The sequence below is a fragment of the Misgurnus anguillicaudatus genome, chromosome 3 (assembly GCF_027580225.2).
Source record: "Misgurnus anguillicaudatus chromosome 3, ASM2758022v2, whole genome shotgun sequence".
NCBI lineage: Eukaryota > Metazoa > Chordata > Actinopteri > Cypriniformes > Cobitidae > Misgurnus > Misgurnus anguillicaudatus.
The window spans coordinates 28,641,735-28,665,281 of NC_073339.2; the positions used below are offsets into that span (position 1 = coordinate 28,641,735).

The 23,547-nt window shown below is 40.6% G+C and overlaps 1 protein-coding gene across 1 annotated transcript; it reads right to left on the reverse strand.

The window, feature by feature from the left end:
• Nucleotides 1–15,151: 15,151 nt before the first annotated feature.
• LOC141362106 (E3 ubiquitin-protein ligase Topors-like) lies at nucleotides 15,152–17,712 on the reverse strand. The gene has a single exon (XM_073863909.1). The coding sequence runs from the start codon at nucleotides 17,710–17,712 to the stop codon at nucleotides 15,424–15,426; it is 2,289 nt and encodes a 762-aa protein (XP_073720010.1). The 3' UTR covers nucleotides 15,152–15,423.
• Nucleotides 17,713–23,547: the final 5,835 nt, after the last annotated feature.

Sequence of the window (23,547 nt, forward strand, 5' to 3'; positions counted from 1 at the left end):
CTACCTTGGGCGGAATATGCTCAAAACTCTATCAAGAAAACCACCACTGGTCTCACCCCATTTCAATGTATCCTTGGATATCAACCCCCGATGCTCCCCTGGGATGATAAACTCACAGATGTTCCTGCTGTAGACGCCTGGTTCACACGGAGTCAAGAGGTATGGGAACAGGCTCACATCCATCTGTCGCGAGCTATTAAGAAGTTTAAAGACAAAGCCGACCGCCACAGACGTCCCGAACCAAGCTACGAACCTGGCCAGCTGGTGTGGCTTTCAACCAGAGATCTAAGACTTCGTCTCCCCTGCAAAAAACTAAGTCCCAGGTATGTTGGCCCTTTTAAAATTGTCAAACAGATTACTCCTGTGTCTTACCGGTTACAACTACCTGCTAATTATCGCATTTCTCCCACTTTTCATGTGTCTCTGCTCAAACCCGCTGAGGACCCGGGGGCGGCTGTAGAATCCAGACTGACGGGCCCCCCTCCTATCGTCGTTGGCGGTGAGGATGAGGATCTGGTCCGCGAGCTGTTGGACTCCAGACGGCAGGGTTCCACCATCCAATACCTCGTTGACTGGGAGGGGTACGGTCCTGAAGAGAGGTCATGGGAGAACGCGGACAACATCCTGGACCCTAACCTCATTCACCAGTTCCATGAATCACATCCTGACAAACCGGCCCCTCGTGCCCGAGGTCGTCCCCGGAAAAATGCTTCCCGCGTCTGGAGCCGCTCGCAGGGGGGGGGGCTCTGTGACGGATGTCAGCATTAACGCCCCCGGTGCACAACCCTCACATTCACCTGCATATTAGCGATACTACATTTCCCATAATTCCCGTGACCTGCTGATTACACACCAGCTGCACCGTATCAGTGGGTCTATTTAACCTGGGACTTGGACACTTGTACTTTGCGAAGTCTTGTTTGCCCCGCAACATTACTGAGCGTTTACCTGTGTTTTCTAGTGTTTGCTTTCCTGGTGTATATTTCGGACTGTCTATTGGATTATTGCTGCTTGCCGCCTGCCCCGACATTGGACTGGATTATCGTTTATGAATGCTCTCCGCCTGCCCCGACTTTGGACTGTATTACCGCTTATGATCGTTCTCTGCCTGCCTCGACATTGGTCTGTGTTTACGTTTGTGCATTACTGGAGTGTTACCTTGTTTTGATTGTACATCTACTACAATAAAGAGTTGCAAATGGATCCACACGTATCAGACGCGTCACAGCGCTATTTCAAAAATGGAGTTTGGGAGAAAAAATCCAAAAGGACTACGTCAGGTCAGATAACGTACAGAGCCTGCTGCTATCCAGTCATGAACCCGCTGTGAGTGATGTCCTGTCATGTGTAAAGACCCGGATAACTTTACTGGAGTTAGAGAGATTGGTGAAAGTGAAGTGCAATCCGAGGACCCAGAAAAAAAAGTGATTGAAGAATTTGAAGAAATGCACCCAGCAAATTGCAGTTCAGACAACGGTGAGCATAATTACATATTTTTATATAAGCTTGGCTTGCTTTACGTATGTTAACATTTTAAACAATACTAAAACATATCAACAAGTAAAATAAAATAAAATAAAATCAACAAGTTAAACAAAAACGTTTTGAGTATGCTATATCAAAAAGTAGCCATCCAGCATGTTTTATCCATTGTGGCAGCCCTTGCTCACAAAAAGGTTGAGACCCCTGGTCTAGTTAAATGTTGATTCTCACTGTTGTTGTTATTTTAATAGTATAAATTAATTTATAATTAAATAGGAATATCGCGTTATAATGCATAACGGTATCTTCTGTTTGTTGTTTTTCAGACGAAACAGCAGATGACCAAAGCATTCATCTTTTCCTGGACATCTCCTGTTGTGTGGTAAGCATGAAATTACATTTGGATATACCAGTATAAAGTTCAGTACATGCTAATCCAGAGCTAAAATGAGAAAACCTTACATGTTTCACCCACATTATTGTTTTCTACTATCAAATTTCTGTTAGTTAACTAATGAAAGCAACTAAAGTATAAACACACTTTATAAAGTATAAAAAAAACTAAAATGAAGTTGAAGTGGATGAAGTTCACACAAAGTACTTAACTGGTTCATTGCACTAGGATAAAGCTAGCTGTTTGAGATGCACATGATCTTTTCCAACTACAGTTTTCAAATCTTTTCATACTCAAATGGCCATATTGATGAGAAATGACCATATTAATTATGTTCTTTTTAAATCTCAAATGACCATATTAACGATGGGGTTTTCAATCTCAAATGGCCATATTCATGATGGACTTTTCAATCTCTAATGGTGGTGCTGAGTATGTGCATTGCATGTGTTTTAAATATGTCCTTTAAATTTCCATAGGATGACTATGTGGATGAAGAGGGGGAAATCCTTGCTGAGGAGCAGAGTGAAGCCTATCCTCACATACAAGATGGGGAGGAGCATGGAAGTGATCAGTCCAGAAGTGAAAAAACAGAACACTTGTTGATGAAACTTTTGGCCATGATGAAATTGACTGGTATCCTCCGTGACGACTTCTTACAGTATGTGGTTTGTCCAAAATGTATGACAGTGTACATGCTTACTGAAACCTATGAGCGCAGACGGGATGGTACAAAGGTTTGCAGGACTTGTGGTCACATCCCGTTCTACAATCACCCACAGCAGAGGTCTGCATTAAGGAAGAAATATGGCTCTGCCTTGCTAAGATAGGCTACATATTCGAGCGGTGAAGAGTATGTCCATCCAATACGTTCTTACTGTTACAAGAGTGTTGTGCAGTCTCTGGGAGGACTTGTTAAAAGACTTGGATTTGAAGAGAAATTAGATAAAAGGCGAAAGCGGGAACTGCCAAAGGGTGTGTTAGGAGATGTAAATGATGGACAAGTATGGCAGGATTACCAGTATGTGAATTCAATAAACTGTAGTCATTCCACTATGCACAGTATTTGAGCTGTGATGTAATTGCACAAGTTACCTTGCTTCATTCCCATCCGGACAGACATTTTGTTGTTTGACATGTTGTTTGATGGGGTTTGCATAGAATGCACAAATTGAGCCTGATTAAAACTCTGTCAAAACAATTAAAATTGTTGAAATAAATAGTTTGGTGTATCTTTTTTATCCAACATTGGTTATTGCTAATTACGAGTAATTAATATACACTGTTAGCCTGAAGAAATTGAATCTACTTAAAGGGATAGTTTAAAAATTATTAGGAAAAAATATTTTGAAAGTATTGTGATAAATGGTGAAGAAAAGTTTGATAAATGATTGTCATTAAACTTAAAGTTGATTTTGAATTACTCTGTCCAACATCTCCACTTAGTTAACTGAGTTGAAAAAAAATATATTTTTAATTAATGTATAATTATAATTCTCTTAGTGTTATAAATGGTATTATAACACAAAACTCATGACTTAGTCAGTCATTAAATAAACTTGATTCTCCACTGAAACACAATACAATACAATGTGTTGTTTATGTCAATAAACACTGATCACCTGAACGGGGACTTTCATTTACAAAAATGGTCATTTATCATTTTAAACTAAACAACATGAATAATATTAGAGCATAAACCTCTATGACATTTTAACAAATATTTAAGTAGTTAAAGTTCTTATTAGTTCTTAATTCTGTAAAAAAGCTTAAATAATCGTAATATTCTGAGACAAAGGATTATGGGTGTTCCTTACAACATGTACTGCTAAAGTTCATTCACTTGAATGTTTTAGTTTAATTAATTTTATACACTTAAAAGTTAAATGAACTAAGATTTTTTAAGTAAATGTCCATAACTCAAAATACTAAGTGATGTTTACATCATGAAGACAATGTGTTAACAGTGTAGCATACTTTAAAAATTAAATAAATTCAAACTAAAATTTAAGAGTCTGTAATTTGGCTTTACTGATACCAAAGATTTTCTTAAAATCAAAGATTAAAACCTCTCAGAATGTTACCTGAGTAAAACTCCCCCAGCTGCTACCCTGATTTGCATTTGTATAGCTCACAGCATGTTCATTTACATGTTAAAGCCTCCCCTAGAATTAGGGGAAGGGGGGACAACTTCCAAGCAAGACCCACGTCAACTTCTGACAACTTACGGCAGTTTTCGGTGTTGGCTGCAAATTGTCGTGCGCAGTCGTAAACTTGGAGTTTCACAGCAATCTACAGTGCCACATTCTGACGAAAATTCCACTTTTCATGCAGTGAAATCGGGATTTAGTGGGAAACATGGCTTCTCAGGGACAGAATTGCAGTGTAGATCAGGAGATCGTCTACCTACTACGCAAAAATGACCTCAAGACAATCGCTGAGACAGAACACACGATTGCAAATATCCGAGAAATCAAAAGAGAGCACTCGGACAAATTGCAAATACTAAAGGCACAAATTGAAGCATTTACATACGAAAAACAAAGCTGGACAAGGCAGAGCGAGTTAATGGCGAGAGAAATAGATGGGCTAAAGAAGTAAAAAAATCGGACTAAAAATCGGCGGCGATTACATCTCTGCTCTCGAAGACTGCTGCAGTAATGCAGGCTTCCCAGTGGCTCCAGTTAAGCAAGCAGCACTGGATGAAACTTTTGGATCGGAAAGAATTGATGATAGTGATGATGATGATGTTGCTGCATAGACAAACAAAACAAGGAGAGATATCCAAATCGAAGAGTGAGCTACTGTACAAAAACATGAGCAAAATCAACGAAGTCCCATTAAAACGAGAACAATATCAAGCGAAGCACCCTCAAAATCTGTTTGTGTTGACGTTCTTAAAACCATGACAAACGTGAACGATGAAATAACTTTGATTAGCCGCCCGCTAACATGCGACGAGTGTTCAAAACACAAACAAATCGTAGGAGTCATGCTCCGAAAGGGACAATTTCAGATGAATTGGAAAACATTAATTTTACAGGCCACTGTATACAAGTTAGAAACTAGAGATGTATGGCAAATCGGATTGTTAACCATTCTCACAGAGCTCAGATCTAAGCTAACCCCAGAAGTGAAATCCGGACACATAATAGAGAAATATGTTGACGAAAATGACGAAGTCATTTACCAACGTTTAAAACAAGCATTGTTAGATCTAAGGGGACCCACAAACTCAGATTGGAGTAGAATTCTGGAAATCAAACAGGCAAACGGTGAGTCATTTGAAGCATATATTAAGCGTGTGTGGGTAACATACAAAGAGCACTCTGGGATGGAAAACGCAAGCTGCGATCACGAGCCATTATTACAAATCATAAAAAACAACACTGGTATCCCATTTCAGAAAGCTTTTTAATAAATTGTGTCGACCCGGCAGAAAACTAATTTAATGCAATTGTGCACTGGGGATTGAGAATAGAACAGCAATGGATGTTAAAACCCAGTGCTGTTGCATCCACACGCTGGCAGACAGAAGGGAAAGGCACGCACACATCTGGCCCCAAATTTCGAATGTACTGTTACTATTGCAGAAAACCCAATCACACCATAAAAAACTGCCACAAAAAATAAGGAGACTTAAAAAACCAATCGGCTAGGGACCAATCAACAATGTCCGAGATCGATATTAAATTAGAGAAGTTTAACGAGTTTATTGCGAGGAGTTTCATTGATGGAAATAACGGCGCGACCGGAACTTCCGGCGACTGCTATTCACCATAGGAATCTGTGGCCTCCTTGCGATTGGAGCATAGTCCAAAGCAGGAACCGAATTAAAATAAGAGTTAATCTAGGAGGCCGGTTAGCTGACGTACTTATTAATTCTGGTGCATCTTGCTCTTTTATTGACATACCGCTACCTTTGACAGATGAGACCATTCAAATAAAGGGAATTGGTGATACGCTAATGATTGCAACACAAACACAACCCGTCATAGGCGTTGCAGTTCTAGAAGAATCCTTCTGGGTTTTGCCTAATAATAGTGAGGGAACTGTATTTGGTATGGACATTATGTGAAAACATGGCTTCGTAATTCATTGTTTTGAAAAACAAATTGATTTAAAATGCCCACCAAAAAACAAGGCCAGCATTATGTCCATATCCATTACAGACCCCATTCAACAGCTAATTGACAAACATGACAGCATTTGGGCTACACATGAACATGAATGTGGACTCATTGATTGCATCGTACAGCTCGATGGAGACCCCCCTCCCCCACAATAACAATACACAATCAAACCAGAAGCAGAAGCAGCCGTTCATGACATTGTAAAACAACTTGAGATCAGAAATAGTTTGACGATGTAGTTCAACAACAAATTCTCTGTGTTTACCCATACCGAAACTGAATGGGAAGTGGCACCTTTATATTGATTATCAACGTCTTAAAGTATTCCCAAAAGCTACAACCATAGTAGCCAACCCATCCACACTAATATCACAGATCTCAACCAATGCGTCGTGGTTTACCGCGCTCGACAAAAAGAACAGTTTCTGGTCTATTCCAATCAGACGCGAAGATCAATGAAAATTGGCCTTCACCGTAAACCAAATACAATACACTTTCTGCAGAATGCCACAAGGGTGGCATAACAGTCCCTCAATTTTCACCGGGTGCTTGAAGATACTCTCAGACCAGTACCCAGAACAGGAAATGTAATTCATTATGTCGACGACATGAGATTATGAGATTTCATCCCTGACTTCACTACATCACAACACCTTTATATGATTTCATCCCTGACTTCCCAACATCACAACACCTTTATACGCCCTCATAAAGGGAAAGACAAAGCCCTCTGATGTGCTCGAATGGTCGGACGACCACAAAAAAGCATTCACAAATTTAAAATTTTTGCAATTATGCTCTGCGCCCATGCTCGGTCTGCATTGCCCGTCAAAGCCGTTTACAGGTCGATGTAAGTGGCGTTTTAGCACAAGACCACAGGGGAAAATTGCGTCATAAACAGTCATAAACACAGCATGTGCTGGCGGTTCACTGGATGCTGACGACAACAGAACCTATTGTAGGTTTTTAACACAGTGCACATTCCGGTACAAATGTTGTTGCAGGGACGAATAAAGGGTGTGTCCTCACAGAGATTAGCAAGATGGTTGGCAGATATACAAGCATGTGACATCACAACTCTGAACACTTGAGTCTTCCCACATTTATTTGGAGATGTGGAAGTTGACCCACACACATGTCAAGCTAAACAGGAAGCACTGAGCCCGGTCTATGACCAAAAACTTCCTAACCAGTACTGAAAATGACCATTAAATCCCCCATTAATGAAGTAAGCTGACACCTTTACCTCCAGCTATAGAGGACGTGTTGTCAAGGAACTAAACAAAAAGGCTTTCACCAAAAGGACTTTATTGCTAAACTTTGAGCAAAATGCTGCTAAATAACTCTTTATTTATTTTTGCTTTAGTTAAATTATCCAAATCGCCTAAGATCCAATCTAAGGATGCTGAAGGGTTCAGAGAATTCTCAGACTTCTTGAACGCATGTCATCAAGCTATGCCTCACGTCAAAGGGCTTGAAAAACTGAATGACTGTGATGAAAACCAAAAACTCATACACAAATTACCAGATTGGGCAGCAGCACAGTGGAACCGTCAGGTCACGCAGACACTGATTGAGACTAATGACTTTCCAAAGATTATAGATTTTGTGACCTTCATGTCAATGGAAGCAGAGATTACATGTAATCCAGTGACCTCCTTCAACGCTCGTCGTGCCTCTGACCACATTTCAGAAAAATGGAATCCTAAGGACAGTAAAAGGAACAAGGCTAACATCTTTCACATTCGAACAGCTACAGAAGATAAACAGAATGATGAAAATGAACAAAGCCCCACTAAAGGAAATTATATCACGTGTCTCTTCTGCAAAGACAGAAAGCATAATATTCACAGCTGTTCTAAATTTTTGGCAAAATCCCTGGAAGAGAAATGGAAATATGTGAAGGAGAACAAACTCTGCTACGGTTGCATGAAACCGGGCCATGCTGCAAAAGACTACCGTCACCGTTTGTCCTGTGACAGCTGCAAAGGTAGACATCCAACATGTCTACATGACGAAAACTACACAAAGAAATTCATCCCTGCACCAGTCTCAAACCAAGGTGACACAGAGAAAACTACTGCTACATCTCACAAAGTAGAGAATCATGAAACATCCACCAATACTTCAATGATCGTGCCAGTGTGGGTATCAACTGAGAGGAATCCAGGCTCTGAAAAACTTGTTTATGCTCTGCTGACACCCAGAGTGATACTGTGTTTATCGAATGAGAATTGAGCAACAAGCTACATGCTGACTCCTGTCCTGTGAGACTGAAATTAACAACTATGACTGCGGATGTTATCATACCGAGTGAAAGAGTGTCAGGACTCAAAGTAAGAGGCTACAATTCCTCTGTTGTTCTCAGTCTGCCTCCTGCCTACACTAAGGACTCTATTCCAGTGAGCCGTACTCACATCCCTACTTGTGACACAGCATGACATTGGAAGCATCTGTCTAAAATAGTGGACAAAATTCCACCTCTGCAAGATTGTGAGGTTGGCCTTCTCATAGGCTACAGCTGCCCAAGGGCTTTGGCACCAAAAGAGGTGATTTTGGAAGGAGACAATGAACCCTATGCAATTCATACAGACCTAGGTAGAGCGTTGTTGGTCGTCTGTCATCAGACCAGGAATCGCAATACCATTTGTTTCAATACCATTTGTCATCGAGTCAGTTTTAAAGAGCTCCCCCCAGTGACTCCAGCAGATGTTATTAAAGTATTGGAGTCTGACTTCAAAGACGATGGTGAAGACAATACAACTGTCTCACAGGATGACATCCTCTTCTTGACCAAACTGCAGCAAGGCATCAGGAAGAATGACTACGGACATTACAAGATGCCTCTCCCTTTCAGGGCAAGACCTCATTTGCCTAACAATAAACAGCTTGCTATTCTAAGGCTCAATCATCTCAAAAGAAAACTGTTGAAAGATGAAAGGTACAAGGAACACTAAACTAAGGTTTATGGAAGAGGTAGTTGGTGATGCAGAAGAAGTATATAGGGAAGGAAAGGATGAAGAGAACTGGTACATCCCTCATCACGGGGTGTACCATCCCAAAAAGCCAGACAAGCTCCGTGTTGTCTTCGACTGCTCTGCCAAGTACCAGGGTACCAGCCTTAATGACCATTTACTCCAAGGTCCATATTTAATGAATAATCTGACTGGTGTTCTTGTAAAGTTCAGACAACATCCCGTCGCCCTTATGTGCGATGTGGAAAAGATGTTTCACCAATTTCATGTGGAAGAAGCAGATCGAAATTACCTCTGTTTTCTCTGGTGGAAAAATGGAAACTTGTCTTCACACCCACGAGAATACCGCATGAAGGTCCATCTTTTCAGTGCTACTTCATCACCTGAATGCGCCAACTATGGCCTAAAACATCTTGCTAAGGAATATGAGTCCATGTATCCTCTTGGCTCAAAATTCATCACAACAGACTTCTATGTAGATGATGGTGTCACCAGTGTAGCCAGTACAGAAGAAGCTGTTCAGGTAGCAAGAGAAGCTTGTCAACTGTGCGCCTTAGGTGGTCTTAGACTGCCCAAATTTATTACCAATGACAGAGTTGTTCTGGATAGCATTCCAGTTTCTGAACGAGCTATTGAAGTAAAGTCGTTTGACCTCAACTTCGATGACACACCCCTAGAGAGAGCTTTAGGGATACACTGGCGCATTGATTCTGACAGATTTAGATTCTCTGTTGACCTCAAAGACCAGCCAGCAACACGCCGTGGCATACTATCTACAGTTGATTCACTGTACGATCCGCTGGGCTTTATTGCTCCTTTCCTGCTCAGTGGAAAATTAGTGCTTCAGGAAATGTGCAGAAACGGAACAGGCTGGGATAATCCCCTTCCTGAAGAATTACAGCCAAGGTGGGAGCTTTGGAAAGCTGATCTTGTGAACTTGGAGCGGATCAATATACCTTGCTGCTATGCGCCTGCAAACTTTGGAAAGGTCATCAAAAGAGAACTTCATCACTTCTCTGATGCCAGTTACAGCGGATAGCCCTGGTCATAGGGAAATCAAGAGTTGCTCCCATTAAGATCCAGACTATTCCCATCTCAGTTGCCATGAGCAATATATTGAAACAGGAGCTGAAATATGCAGACATAGAAGAACATTTCTGGACTGATTCTCAAGTAGTTTTGGGATACATAAACAACAAAGCACGGCGCTTTCACACGTTCGTGGCCAGAAGATCCATCTCAGCACTTATCCTCAACAGTGGAGATATGTTCCCACTAATGAAAACCCAGTTGACCATGCGTCAAGAGGTTTGAACGCTGGTGAGATTCTTACCTCAAACTGGTTGACAGGGCCAAGTTTCTTATTGAAGACATACCTCCTGTTGCAGATATTGACATTGCACTAGCAATTGGAGATCCTGAAGTTCAGACACTGAGTACAGAAACAACAGAAATCAGCCTCTCAGACCACTTATTAAAGCTGTCTTTATGGTCTAGAGCTGTCCAAGCTGTAGCTTGCCTTGTTCGCCGAGCAAAAGGAAATAAGTCCAAAGTCCTAGTACTGTAGCTGAACGAGAAAATGCCAAATGCATCATTATTAAGGACTTACAAAGAAACACCTATCCTTAGGATATCAAGTTGTTGAGTAAGGGAGCCCAGCTGTCACCTGGCAGCAAGTTATATCATCTTGATGCCTTCCTAGATCAAGGAGGAGTACTCAAGGTGGAAGGAAGGCTTTGCGATGCACCCCTACCCAACTCAGTCAAACACCCAGCAGTCATACCTAAATATCACCACATAACAAAGATGATTATCTCTGAATGTCATGTGAATGTCAAACACCAAGGAAAGGGCCTCACAATTAATGAGATCAGATCACAAGGCTACTGGATTCCAGGCATTAACAGAGCATCATTGTGTCACATGTCGGAAGCTTAGGAGACCCACAGAGGAACAAAGAATGGCTGACCTCCCTTCAGAGTGTACAAATCCATCTAAACCAGTGGTCTCAAACTCCCGGCCTGCGGGCCATTTGCGGCCCGCCCTCCCCATCTCTGCGGCCCGCGTCACCTTTCAAAAATATAACATAATCTGGCCCGCAGAAAGATTTTTATTCACTTTGTTTTATATTTAAACGTTCAAGTGTTCGTTCACATATCGCGTCTAACAACGCGTTAAAACGAGTCAAAGCATTACTTTACAAAGTGCTAGGGAGCGGAAGTTGCGCTCCATGACGTGGGTCGCGTCACCGTTGCTACGCTACGCAGCCATGAACCGCGCGCTCTGTGTCGAGGATAACAGAATGTGTGATCGGATTTTAATGCCTCAACTGAACCTCGCGCCAATCATACCATTGTCACCATGCCATCAGTTAATCTGGTCGGGACTTTGTAGTGTTTGTCCAGAGAAGATTTGTTACTTCCGGGTGGGTACTCAGCTGTTACTCAGAGAAGATCGAGCTACGGTGGGCTTCACCTCAAGTTACACAGCATCTAATGGAGACACCGCATATGGAGGCAGAGCGGTAGATGTAATGCAACACATTTTAAACTACAGATAAGAAAAAGAGCCATCAAAGTGTCCAGGTTAAGAAAAGAGAAAAGATGAGGAGAAATGTACAGAAGATAAAGTATGTATACTGCTATATATAATGAAGTATAATATATTATTATGTAGCTTACTATTCAATTACACATAGAGCAGTATTTTTTTTCTCTCCAACTAGCTTATATAATATGGACTACCCATTCAAAAGTTAAGGGATCACTTTCACTTATTAATATTTTCCCACATATAATAGAAAATTCATTACAACTGAAATAACAAAGAACATAATGAAGTTAATACTATGACTGAAAACAATCTAAAATAAATCAAAACAGAAACAATTACTGGTGGTAATTTTTTATAATAGTTTATAAATGTTTACAGGAATTAAATGTGTTGGTTTAGTGCAAGGTTATAATAGGTCTTAGTTAAGATAAGGTTAAGAGAAGATTTACCTAGGCTACTTTTATAAAATAATGTATATTAAAAAGATAAAACCACTGCTTATATATTTTCAAGTACAACCCCAAAACAGAAAAAGTTGGGACACAGTAGAAATTGTGAGTAAAAAAGGAATGGACTAATTTACAAATCTCATAAACTTATATTTTATTCACAGTAGAATATAGATAACATATCAAATGTTGAAAGTAAGATATTTTGAAATGTCATGCCAAATATTGGCTCATTTTGGATTTCATGAGAGCTACACATTCCAAAAAAAGTTGGGACAGTTAGCAATAAGAGGCCAGAAAATTTAAATGTACATATAAGGAACAGTTGAAAGACCAATTTGCAACTTATTAGGTCAATTGGCAACATGATTGGGTATAAAAAGAGCCTCTCAGAGTGGCAGTGTCTCTCAGAGGTCAAGATGGGCAGAGAATCACCAATTCCCCAAATGCTGCAGCGAAAAATAGTTTTCTGAGTTTCTCAGAGAAAAATTGCAATTAGATTGAAGTTATCATCATCTACAGTGCATAATATCATTCAAAGATTCAGAGAATCTGGAACAATCTCTGTGCGTAAGGGTCAAGACCGGAAAACCATACCGGATGCCCGTGATCTTCGGGCTCTTAGACTGCACTGCATCACATACAGGAATGCTACTGTAATGGAAATCATAACATGGGCTCAGGAATACTTCCAGAAAACATTGTCGGTAAACACAATCCACCGTGTCATTCTCCGCTGCCAGCTAAAACTCTATAGGTCAAAAAAGAAGCCATATCTAAACATGATCCAGAAGCACAGGCGTTTTCCCTGGGCGAGGCTCATTTAAAATGGACTTTGGCAAAGAGGAAAACTGTTATGTGGTCCAACGAATCAAAATTTGAAGTTCTTTTTGAAAAACTGGGATGCCATTTCATCCGGACTTAAGAGTACAATGACAACCCACGTTGTAATTAGCGCTCTTTTCAGAAACCTGCATCTCTGATGGTTTGGGGTTGCATGAGTACGTGTGGGATGGGCAGCTTACACATCTGGAAAGGCACCATCAATGCTGAAAGGTTTATCCAAGTTCTAGATGCATATGATCCCATTCAGACGTCGTCTCTTTCAGGGAAGACCTTGCATTTTCCAACATGACAATGCCAGACCACATACTGCATCAATTACAACATCAAGACTGCGTAGAAGAAGGATCTGAGTACTGAAATGGCCAGCCTGCAGTCCAGATCTTTCACCCATAGAAAACATTTGGTGCATCATAAAGAGGAAGATGCAACAAAGAAGACCAAAGACCGTTGAGCAACTAGAAGCCTGTATTAGACAAGAATGAACATTCCTATTCCTAAACATTGGTCCTCCTCCAGCTGTTCCTTGTATGTACATTTAACTTTTATGGCTTCTTATTGCTACCTGTCCCAACTTTTTTTGGAATGTGTAGCTCTCATGAAATCATAAATGAGCCAATATTTGGCATGACATTTCAAAATATCTCACTTTCAACATTTGATATGTTATTTATATTCTATTGTGAATAAAATATAAGTTTATGAGATTTGTAAATTATTCCATTCCTTTTTTACTCACAATTTTTACAGCCAATTACATGACTGTTCGATGCCATTTTCCTTCACGTGTAACAACAGTCACATCAGCAGCACCACTGCTTCCTTGTTTCTTCTTCTTCTTCGTTTTATGGCACATTGCAACCATGACTTATCAGCTGCATACCGCCACCTACTGTATCGGAGTATGCAGCATGGAAATGATCTACTTTACATTAATATATAATAATACAAATTAAATTTAGGGGGAAAAAAATAATAATAATAATAATAAATAACCTATATCCTATCATATATCCCTATATTCTTCAGATATTCCACGACAGCATCCTGAGTATCTTATCCCTTCTCCTGTTGTTGCTACCTTGTTTATTCTTTTCCTCCTATTTTATTCCGCTTTGTAAACTTGGATGCGCATTACCGCCACCTACTGTCTACACCCAAATATTTTAATAAAGCCCTCAAAGAGCACCTATTTCATTGCTACAAACAACGTTATGTTGTGTTATGTGATGGGCAATTTCGAAGCACGCTTCATGAGGCTTCGAAAAACATTTATGAATCTTTTGTTTCGAATCCTTGGTTCGGAGCTTGTTTCAAACTGGCCAAAGTAACGTGATTTTAGCAAACGAGGCTTCATTACGTCATAACTGTTTCGAAACGTTTCGAAAATTTGACGATTCACCACTAGGGGAAGTTGATCACAAATGACTAGTGTATGTGAACTCGGGTCAGTTTTTTTATAAAAGTTCATAAAACATTCATTCTTCTCACTAATAACACTACTATTTTGTCTACTTTTTGTTCATAGACAGATTTAATGACAAAAATGTGCATAATTAAAAGTGAGTTTGTTTTAATGATTTGTTTGCCATAAATAAAACTAAAAACACAGAATACATTTTTAATTATGTCTTAATTAAATTAAATAATTTATTTTTCTTGCTATTATTTTGTAAAAAGTGTAAAATGTTTGGACAGATCTTGCTGCTTAAACTATTTTTACCAGCAGGTGTCGCCAGAGTGTGTGGTGTTTCGAACGCTTCGAAAAACTGAATACATTTGCAAAGCAATTGGTTTAATTGATTTGAAGGTTCGAAAACCTTTGTTTCTCCCATCACCGGTATTTGGTATAATACAATGTGTTCGCGTGGTTTATGGTTGGAAAAACATTATTTTCCAAATACCGTACATTTTTGTAGCTCCAAATTTCCCTGTTTCATGAAAGCACAGATTTTGTACAAAAGCTTATCTCTAAGTTTTCATTGGTATGAATACCTCTGATGTCAGCAAGAAATGTGATGCTCCTTACCATGTTTGAAAGTTTCTGTTGCTAACAGGAATTAACTTACAGGCTGTGAGACAAAGCGGGAGAAATTCTGATAATGTCTGTCTTCGTTTTTAAACCATAAACCACACAAACACATTGGATTATACCAAATACACAAAATAACGTTGTTTTAGCAATGAAATAGGTGCACTTTAACTTGCTTTTGAATAATCTATTTGATAAACGTATTAAATGTGTTTCAGTAGCGCTTTTTATAGTACATGTTTGTTAAACTCCCTTTGTGAGTCTTTAAAGCAAATATACACACCAAAATACATTGTAAAAGGCAGTTTATTAGAGCCAGTCACATAAAAGAGGTCTGAAAAAAATGTAAACCTTTGAGAATGTTGTTGTACAAAAATGATTGTTAACTTGATGTTACATGAAGTCATACAATTACAAACCTATTGGGCCTAATATTTAGCATTTCATGTATACATTTGGAATTTATAAAACTTTATAAACAAACTTTATATTTATAAACAATCATACATTTTTTTTTGGCAATTTGTTTCAATAACTGTTTATTTTAAAAGGCAGTATGACATTAATCTTTTGGGGGGTGATTTTCTTCATCCCCAATAGAACTACATTCAGTGGCAGCAGATGCTTGTTGAGTTTTTCTAGCACTGTCTGCAATAACAACAGTGGATTTAACAAAACAGACATTACTATCTGAGGGTAGAGTAGGGTCTGTATTGTCACTTTGACTGTCAGTGGTAACTGTAATCAGATCTGGGCTATTCCTTCTCATCCTCCCTTTACCCTTGTCTCTTTTGCTTTTCCTCCTGTGTTTCCTCCTCTTTTTGTGATGTTTCCTGCTGTGCCCCTCAGACTTATCATCACAACCAAAGTCTGTACTTGGACTCCTACTTTTCTTTTTGGACTTCTTGTGACGCTTCTTCTCTTTCTTTTTCTTCCTTATACAATCTTCAACAGGTTCAGAGTATGATTTTCCAGAACTCTTTCTTTGGCGTTTCTCTAGATGCTTTGTTTTGTACGTTCTCTTCCTCCCGTATTCATCTTGTTGTGACACGTTGATTCTACAGCTGCTCCTCGAGTGGCTTCTGCCATGACGGATGGAGGAGTTGGAGCTAAATCTAGAACTACTCCTCGAGTGGACTCTGTCCCGGCAGTCTGTGCTTCGCCTTCTACTCCGTGACCTAGAACGCGAGCGATCATGGACATTTCTGTAATAGCTGGAGTAAGATGAGTGCGTCTCTGTATAATATCCCATGCAGCTCTCTTTATACCGGCTATACGAATGTGAATAAGATGAAGTGTTGTGACTGGTTTCTTTTTCTCGTCTCCTCTTATGCGTACTATCTTTAGATAATGAGTGGTTTCTGCTATGAGAGCCAGAGTGCGTCCTGTTACTACGTGAGGATCCTTCTCTTTCATGATGTCTTTTATCATGGTTATCTCCTTGTCTATGGCGATTTGAGGTGTGGACATGCGTAGTGTCCTTAGGGGACCTCCCCAAGGGTCTTTGAGTGACAGACGGTGACTCTGAAGTAAAACAAATGTGTTGGGGTGGTCGAGGACTTTGTGGCTCTCCATTCTCTTCAGACTCTTCTGAATCCGAGGTAAGCTGGATCAGTTCTGGTGTCCTTTCTGTCGTAGGCTTGACATACCCAACAATAACACAGTCTTCATCACTGCCTGAGGTATGATCCTGATGTGTCACAGCAGCAACAGACATTGTAGTTTCCTCTACACTACTTTCAGAGTCTGAGTTTCTCACATGGAAAGGAAAAACCTGAGATGGTTCTAAAGAGTATGACGGCCCAGGAGTCTCATCATCCCATGCGGTTTGGCTTAAGCTGACCCTAGGAGTGGTAAAATCCTGGGGTCCGGGCATTAAAGAATCACTCTCATCCTCAGAGATGGCAATAACAGAGGTTTCTGAACTGCTGTCCTCTGTAGAGGGGCCAGGCAGGTCATAGACAGCATGCTGGTCGTATGCCTCAACGTTGAACGGAGACTGAGCAAAGCTAAGAAACTCGTGCAAGAAATGTTCTGTGTGTGACAGCAAGAAAGGCCTAAGCTCATGCAAAACAGCCTGATCATCCAAGTTGTGTCGAGTGATAAGAGTCATGATGATGTGCTGCAGTATGTTGACAAAAGAACCATGCGTGCCGTACAGAACAGTGAGCTCCCGTCTCAACCAAGGCACAAGCCTGTGAAGACAAGCCGGGTTCTTTCTGAAAAACTCGGCAGAGGTCTCTCTGGTGCGGCCACCATCTTGCACACTTTGAACTCGCAGGCCTCTTCTGTATAAGGCCCGTCTGAATTTAACTACTTCCTGTTCACGAAGACTCCGCACAGACCTGCCTTCACTCTCTGCGCTGTGCCTGGCCGCCAACCTCCTCATCATGCGATGAAAATCTCTGTTGTGGCACGGAGGAAGGGGTCCGCTCAGACTCTCGAATATGATCCCATGGTCAGGGGGAGGTGACGTTCGCCGTGGTGCTGGTCTGTGATCACCTGTAAGTGTAGTGCGATATCTAAATCTTTGGCCTGCCACATTGCCGAATGAGCCATTTTCTGTTGGTCGCAAATCAAACCTTTTGTAGTCATTCTCAGCCTTAATGCTGTGATAGATGGAGTTAAATGGCTGTTTGCATAAAGGGCATTCTGCTTTGTTCTTTGACCACTCACGGATGCACAAGAAGCAAAACTTATGAAGGCATACATTAAGGTAAGATATATTTTTGAAGTGATCCAGGCATATAGGACATTTTGATTCAGGAGAAGCTTCTTTGATTATTGCGTTGTTTAACGCAGCATTGGATGAATTCTTCGGGGGAGGCTCTTTAATCTCTGGTGACGCCATAATCTGAAAAAAGGGAAAGTAGTTAAAACAAATTACAACTGTTTTCATGTAAGGAACTGTCACATATACCTTGTGTATGTTAAACGAAACTCAACTAAAGTGTCCTTTATATAAATGAAGTCGAAACAAAATTACAATGACTTACAAACTTACATGTTATTCATGCTCACAAAAATAAAAGTAATGATCTGCTAACTTGTTACACCCAATATATTTCTATATTTGAAGAGTTTCGTTGCAAAACAAACAAAAACATGGATTATGTGAGCATATATATATAGCAGTTTTTTATATTCATAACAAAAAGTGCAGGATCTAGTTTAAAACTTACCCAGTCGTTTTGTTGAAATTGTCGGTAAAGTTAATCATTTAAATGTCTATCGGATGCATTTGTCTCAAATCTCCGTAAAAAAACAAAAACAAATAACTGAACTTGCTAATAAATGTATTTATGTAACTTAATCTACAGTCCATAGGCTAAATACGACCTGAAGATATGTTAAACTTACTATAAAACTGTGCCGCCATAACGATAATTAACGTTATGTAGCATTCAGAAACAATAAATATATTTCAAAAAGCAAATAACATTAAAAGCCACAGGCCCAACATAAAACCTATATAATAAACATAAACAACGAGTCTCTGTTGGGCGCAAGCACAAACAAAGCTCCGAACGAAGATGTTCTTAAACTTTCCGAACTTCCTGTTTCTCAATTTCAAAATAAAAGCCGCCAACCGTATTGACAAAAAACGAGAAACAAACTAAATAATTTCAAATGACAAGCAAGGTGATTAATTATATTTGAAAGAAGAGCAACATATTATGCTTGTAGATTTTAAAATACCACTGGTTCATTTTCGATAACCAAAAATACTCATTTTTAATTCAAAGTCAGTATTTTGATCAAATTTTTTGCTAAACACGTTTTAGCAATTCCAAACCACACCAATCTTGATAACTACCATTAATTTTGTATGTAATAATTTATAAACGATATATTACTGTTAATGATATCTGGAAGTGTGAATAATTTTTAAGCAGGTTTTCTTTTACATGTCAAATGGGCCAAAAGGGGTTTAAATCCCACTGAAAATGTATTATTAAATTTCTTTAATAAAAATACAATGCTATAAAAATGGCAAAATTGAGGTGTGACAATTAGACAAGAGATTCGGACGGGATTAGTTTTCCAAACAACGTTTGAGTTTCAACGTGTCCCCCAGGACGTCTATGATTTTATGTTCCGATTCGGACGGGATTAAAATGATGCAGGCTATTCGAGTGTCTGTTTCATGCATTTGGGCGTCGCAGAAGAGCACGTGCTCTGGGCTGCGTTCAGCCCCGACAAAACGTTGCACAACGTTGCACAATGTTTATTAAACAGAAACGGCGATGTGTTGAACTCCCTGTTGTGATGACGCAAGAGTTGCAACTACGGTAGCTTAGAGGCCATTCTTTGTGTTCTTTTTTTAAATGTTTCTGAAGCCTGATGAATTCATTATAAATGTGTGTTTAATACTGTAAAAGACCCTCAATGTTACAGTCACTGACCTTGCTGTCCAGAATGAAAGACAACATTCCAACTTGAACCCATTGAGCGAGCTGTCTCTTTACTACCGTGTGGTTTTATACATCTTGCCGCTGATTGGGTCGACATTTCTGACACACCCACCAAACAAGAGAAAACGCTTCTAAAACCTGTTGTACGCCGTTGCACACCATTTCCAGGAAACATGTCGTTCAACCCGGAAACCGTAGCAAAACGTTGCGCACCGGTGTGAGATTGAACGTGCCCCTGGTTTTAGAAGCGTTTTCTCTTGTTTGGTGGGTGTGTCAGAAATGTCGGCCCAATCAGCGAAAAGATGTATATAACCATGCGCAAGTTGCAATGTTGTCTTTCATTCTGGACGGCAAGGTCAGTAACTGTAACATCGAGGGTATTTTACAGTATTAAACACACATTTATAACGATTTCATCAGGCTTCAGAAACATTTAAAAAAGAACACAAAGAATTGCCTCTCAGCTACCGTAGTTGCAACTCTTGCATCATCACAAGTTCAATGCATCACCGTTTCTGTTTAATAAACGTTGTGCAACGTTGTGTCGGGGCTGAACGCAGCCCTGATTCAAGGTCATAGATACACTAGATGTTGCCTTGGCTACGGCATTTCATTGGACCGAATGACATTGGCTAGAAGGCGCCAAGCATCCCTTCACCGTTTTGACTGACCACCGTAATCTTGAGTATTTACAATCAGCTAAACGGCTCAACACAAGACAGGCAAGATGGGCACTTTTTTTCACAAGGTTCCAATTCACCATTACATATCGACCTGGCTCCAAAAACACCAAAGCTGACGCCCTTTCACGTCAATATGACTCTGTCCCTCAGTCTGTTTGCCCCGAACCCATCATCCCACCCTCCCTCATTGTTGCACCCATACAATGGAACATTATGCGGGAGATTGATCAACTCAATAATCTCAACCCACCACCAGTTGAATGTCCTGCTGACCGTATATTTGTTCCTCTATCACACAGAAAACGAGTCATTCTCTGGGTGCACACATCTCTCTCCTCTGGCCATCCCGGCATCAACACCACTTTGCAAATGTTAAAAAACAGGTTTTGGTGGCCATCCATGTACCCCGATGTAAGCTCGGCCATCAATGCTTGTTCCATCTGCGCCACCAGTAAAGCCCCTCATCAAGCCCCGGCAGGTCTCCTTCAACCCCTCGAAGTTCCACAAAGACCCTGGTCACACATAGCTATCGACTTCGTCACTGACTTACCCAATTCCAAAGGCAACACTGTCGTTCTCTCCGTGGTTGATCGATTCTCAAAAGGTTGCAGATTTATCCCTTTGCCCAAACTCCCATCTGCTATGGAAACAGCGGAACAACTCTTGCATTGTATCTTTCGGTACTATGGGCTCCCAGAGGACATTGTATCAGACCGGGGTCCTCAGTTTACGTCCAAGGTATGGAAGGCTTTTTTCAAAACTCTCAACATTAACATCAGTCTCACATCCGGCTATCACCCACAATCTAACGGACAAGTGGAACGCCTCAATCAAGAACTTACTAAATTTCTCAGAATCCATTGCCATCAAAACCAACATGACTGGTGTCGCTTCCTACCTTGGGCGGAATATGCTCAAAACTCTATCAAGAAAACCACCACTGGTCTCACCCCATTTCAATGTATCCTTGGATATCAACCCCCGATGCTCCCCTGGGATGATAAACTCACAGATGTTCCTGCTGTAGACGCCTGGTTCACACGGAGTCAAGAGGTATGGGAACAGGCTCACATCCATCTGTCGCGAGCTATTAAGAAGTTTAAAGACAAAGCCGACCGCCACAGACGTCCCGAACCAAGCTACGAACCTGGCCAGCTGGTGTGGCTTTCAACCAGAGATCTAAGACTTCGTCTCCCCTGCAAAAAACTAAGTCCCAGGTATGTTGGCCCTTTTAAAATTGTCAAACAGATTACTCCTGTGTCTTACCGGTTACAACTACCTGCTAATTATCGCATTTCTCCCACTTTTCATGTGTCTCTGCTCAAACCCGCTGAGGACCCGGGGGCGGCTGTAGAATCCAGACTGACGGGCCCCCCTCCTATCGTCGTTGGCGGTGAGGATGAGGATCTGGTCCGCGAGCTGTTGGACTCCAGACGGCAGGGTTCCACCATCCAATACCTCGTTGACTGGGAGGGGTACGGTCCTGAAGAGAGGTCATGGGAGAACGCGGACAACATCCTGGACCCTAACCTCATTCACCAGTTCCATGAATCACATCCTGACAAACCGGCCCCTCGTGCCCGAGGTCGTCCCCGGAAAAATGCTTCCCGCGTCTGGAGCCGCTCGCAGGGGGGGGGGCTCTGTGACGGATGTCAGCATTAACGCCCCCGGTGCACAACCCTCACATTCACCTGCATATTAGCGATACTACATTTCCCATAATTCCCGTGACCTGCTGATTACACACCAGCTGCACCGTATCAGTGGGTCTATTTAACCTGGGACTTGGACACTTGTACTTTGCGAAGTCTTGTTTGCCCCGCAACATTACTGAGCGTTTACCTGTGTTTTCTAGTGTTTGCTTTCCTGGTGTATATTTCGGACTGTCTATTGGATTATTGCTGCTTGCCGCCTGCCCCGACATTGGACTGGATTATCGTTTATGAATGCTCTCCGCCTGCCCCGACTTTGGACTGTATTACCGCTTATGATCGTTCTCTGCCTGCCTCGACATTGGTCTGTGTTTACGTTTGTGCATTACTGGAGTGTTACCTTGTTTTGATTGTACATCTACTACAATAAAGAGTTGCAAATGGATCCACACGTATCAGACGCGTCACAGCGCTATTTCAAAAATGGAGTTTGGGAGAAAAAATCCAAAAGGACTACGTCAGGTCAGATAACGTACAGAGCCTGCTGCTATCCAGTCATGAACCCGCTGTGAGTGATGTCCTGTCATGTGTAAAGACCCGGATAACTTTACTGGAGTTAGAGAGATTGGTGAAAGTGAAGTGCAATCCGAGGACCCAGAAAAAAAAGTGATTGAAGAATTTGAAGAAATGCACCCAGCAAATTGCAGTTCAGACAACGGTGAGCATAATTACATATTTTTATATAAGCTTGGCTTGCTTTACGTATGTTAACATTTTAAACAATACTAAAACATATCAACAAGTAAAATAAAATAAAATAAAATCAACAAGTTAAACAAAAACGTTTTGAGTATGCTATATCAAAAAGTAGCCATCCAGCATGTTTTATCCATTGTGGCAGCCCTTGCTCACAAAAAGGTTGAGACCCCTGGTCTAGTTAAATGTTGATTATCACTGTTGTTGTTATTTTAATAGTATAAATTAATTTATAATTAAATAGGAATATCGCGTTATAATGCATAACGGTATCTTCTGTTTGTTGTTTTTCAGACGAAACAGCAGATGACCAAAGCATTCATCTTTTCCTGGACATCTCCTGTTGTGTGGTAAGCATGAAATTACATTTGGATATACCAGTATAAAGTTCAGTACATGCTAATCCAGAGCTAAAATGAGAAAACCTTACATGTTTCACCCACATTATTGTTTTCTACTATCAAATTTCTGTTAGTTAACTAATGAAAGCAACTAAAGTATAAACACACTTTATAAAGTATAAAAAAAACTAAAATGAAGTTGAAGTGGATGAAGTTCACACAAAGTACTTAACTGGTTCATTGCACTAGGATAAAGCTAGCTGTTTGAGATGCACATGATCTTTTCCAACTACAGTTTTCAAATCTTTTCATACTCAAATGGCCATATTGATGAGAAATGACCATATTAATTATGTTCTTTTTAAATCTCAAATGACCATATTAACGATGGGGTTTTCAATCTCAAATGGCCATATTCATGATGGACTTTTCAATCTCTAATGGTCTAATGGTGGTGCTGAGTATGTGCATTGCATGTGTTTTAAATATGTCCTTTAAATTTCCATAGGATGACTATGTGGATGAAGAGGGGGAAATCCTTGCTGAGGAGCAGAGTGAAGCCTATCCTCACATACAAGATGGGGAGGAGCATGGAAGTGATCAGTCCAGAAGTGAAAAAACAGAACACTTGTTGATGAAACTTTTGGCCATGATGAAATTGACTGGTATCCTCCGTGACGACTTCTTACAGTATGTGGTTTGTCCAAAATGTATGACAGTGTACATGCTTACTGAAACCTATGAGCGCAGACGGGATGGTACAAAGGTTTGCAGGACTTGTGGTCACATCCCGTTCTACAATCACCCACAACAGAGGTCTGCATTAAGGAAGAAATATG

Bases quoted from the DNA above. Each gene is read 5' to 3' on its own strand.
- LOC141362106 (XM_073863909.1), bottom strand. From the start codon at position 17,712: ATGGCGTCACCAGAGATTAAAGAGCCTCCCCCGAAGAATTCATCCAAT.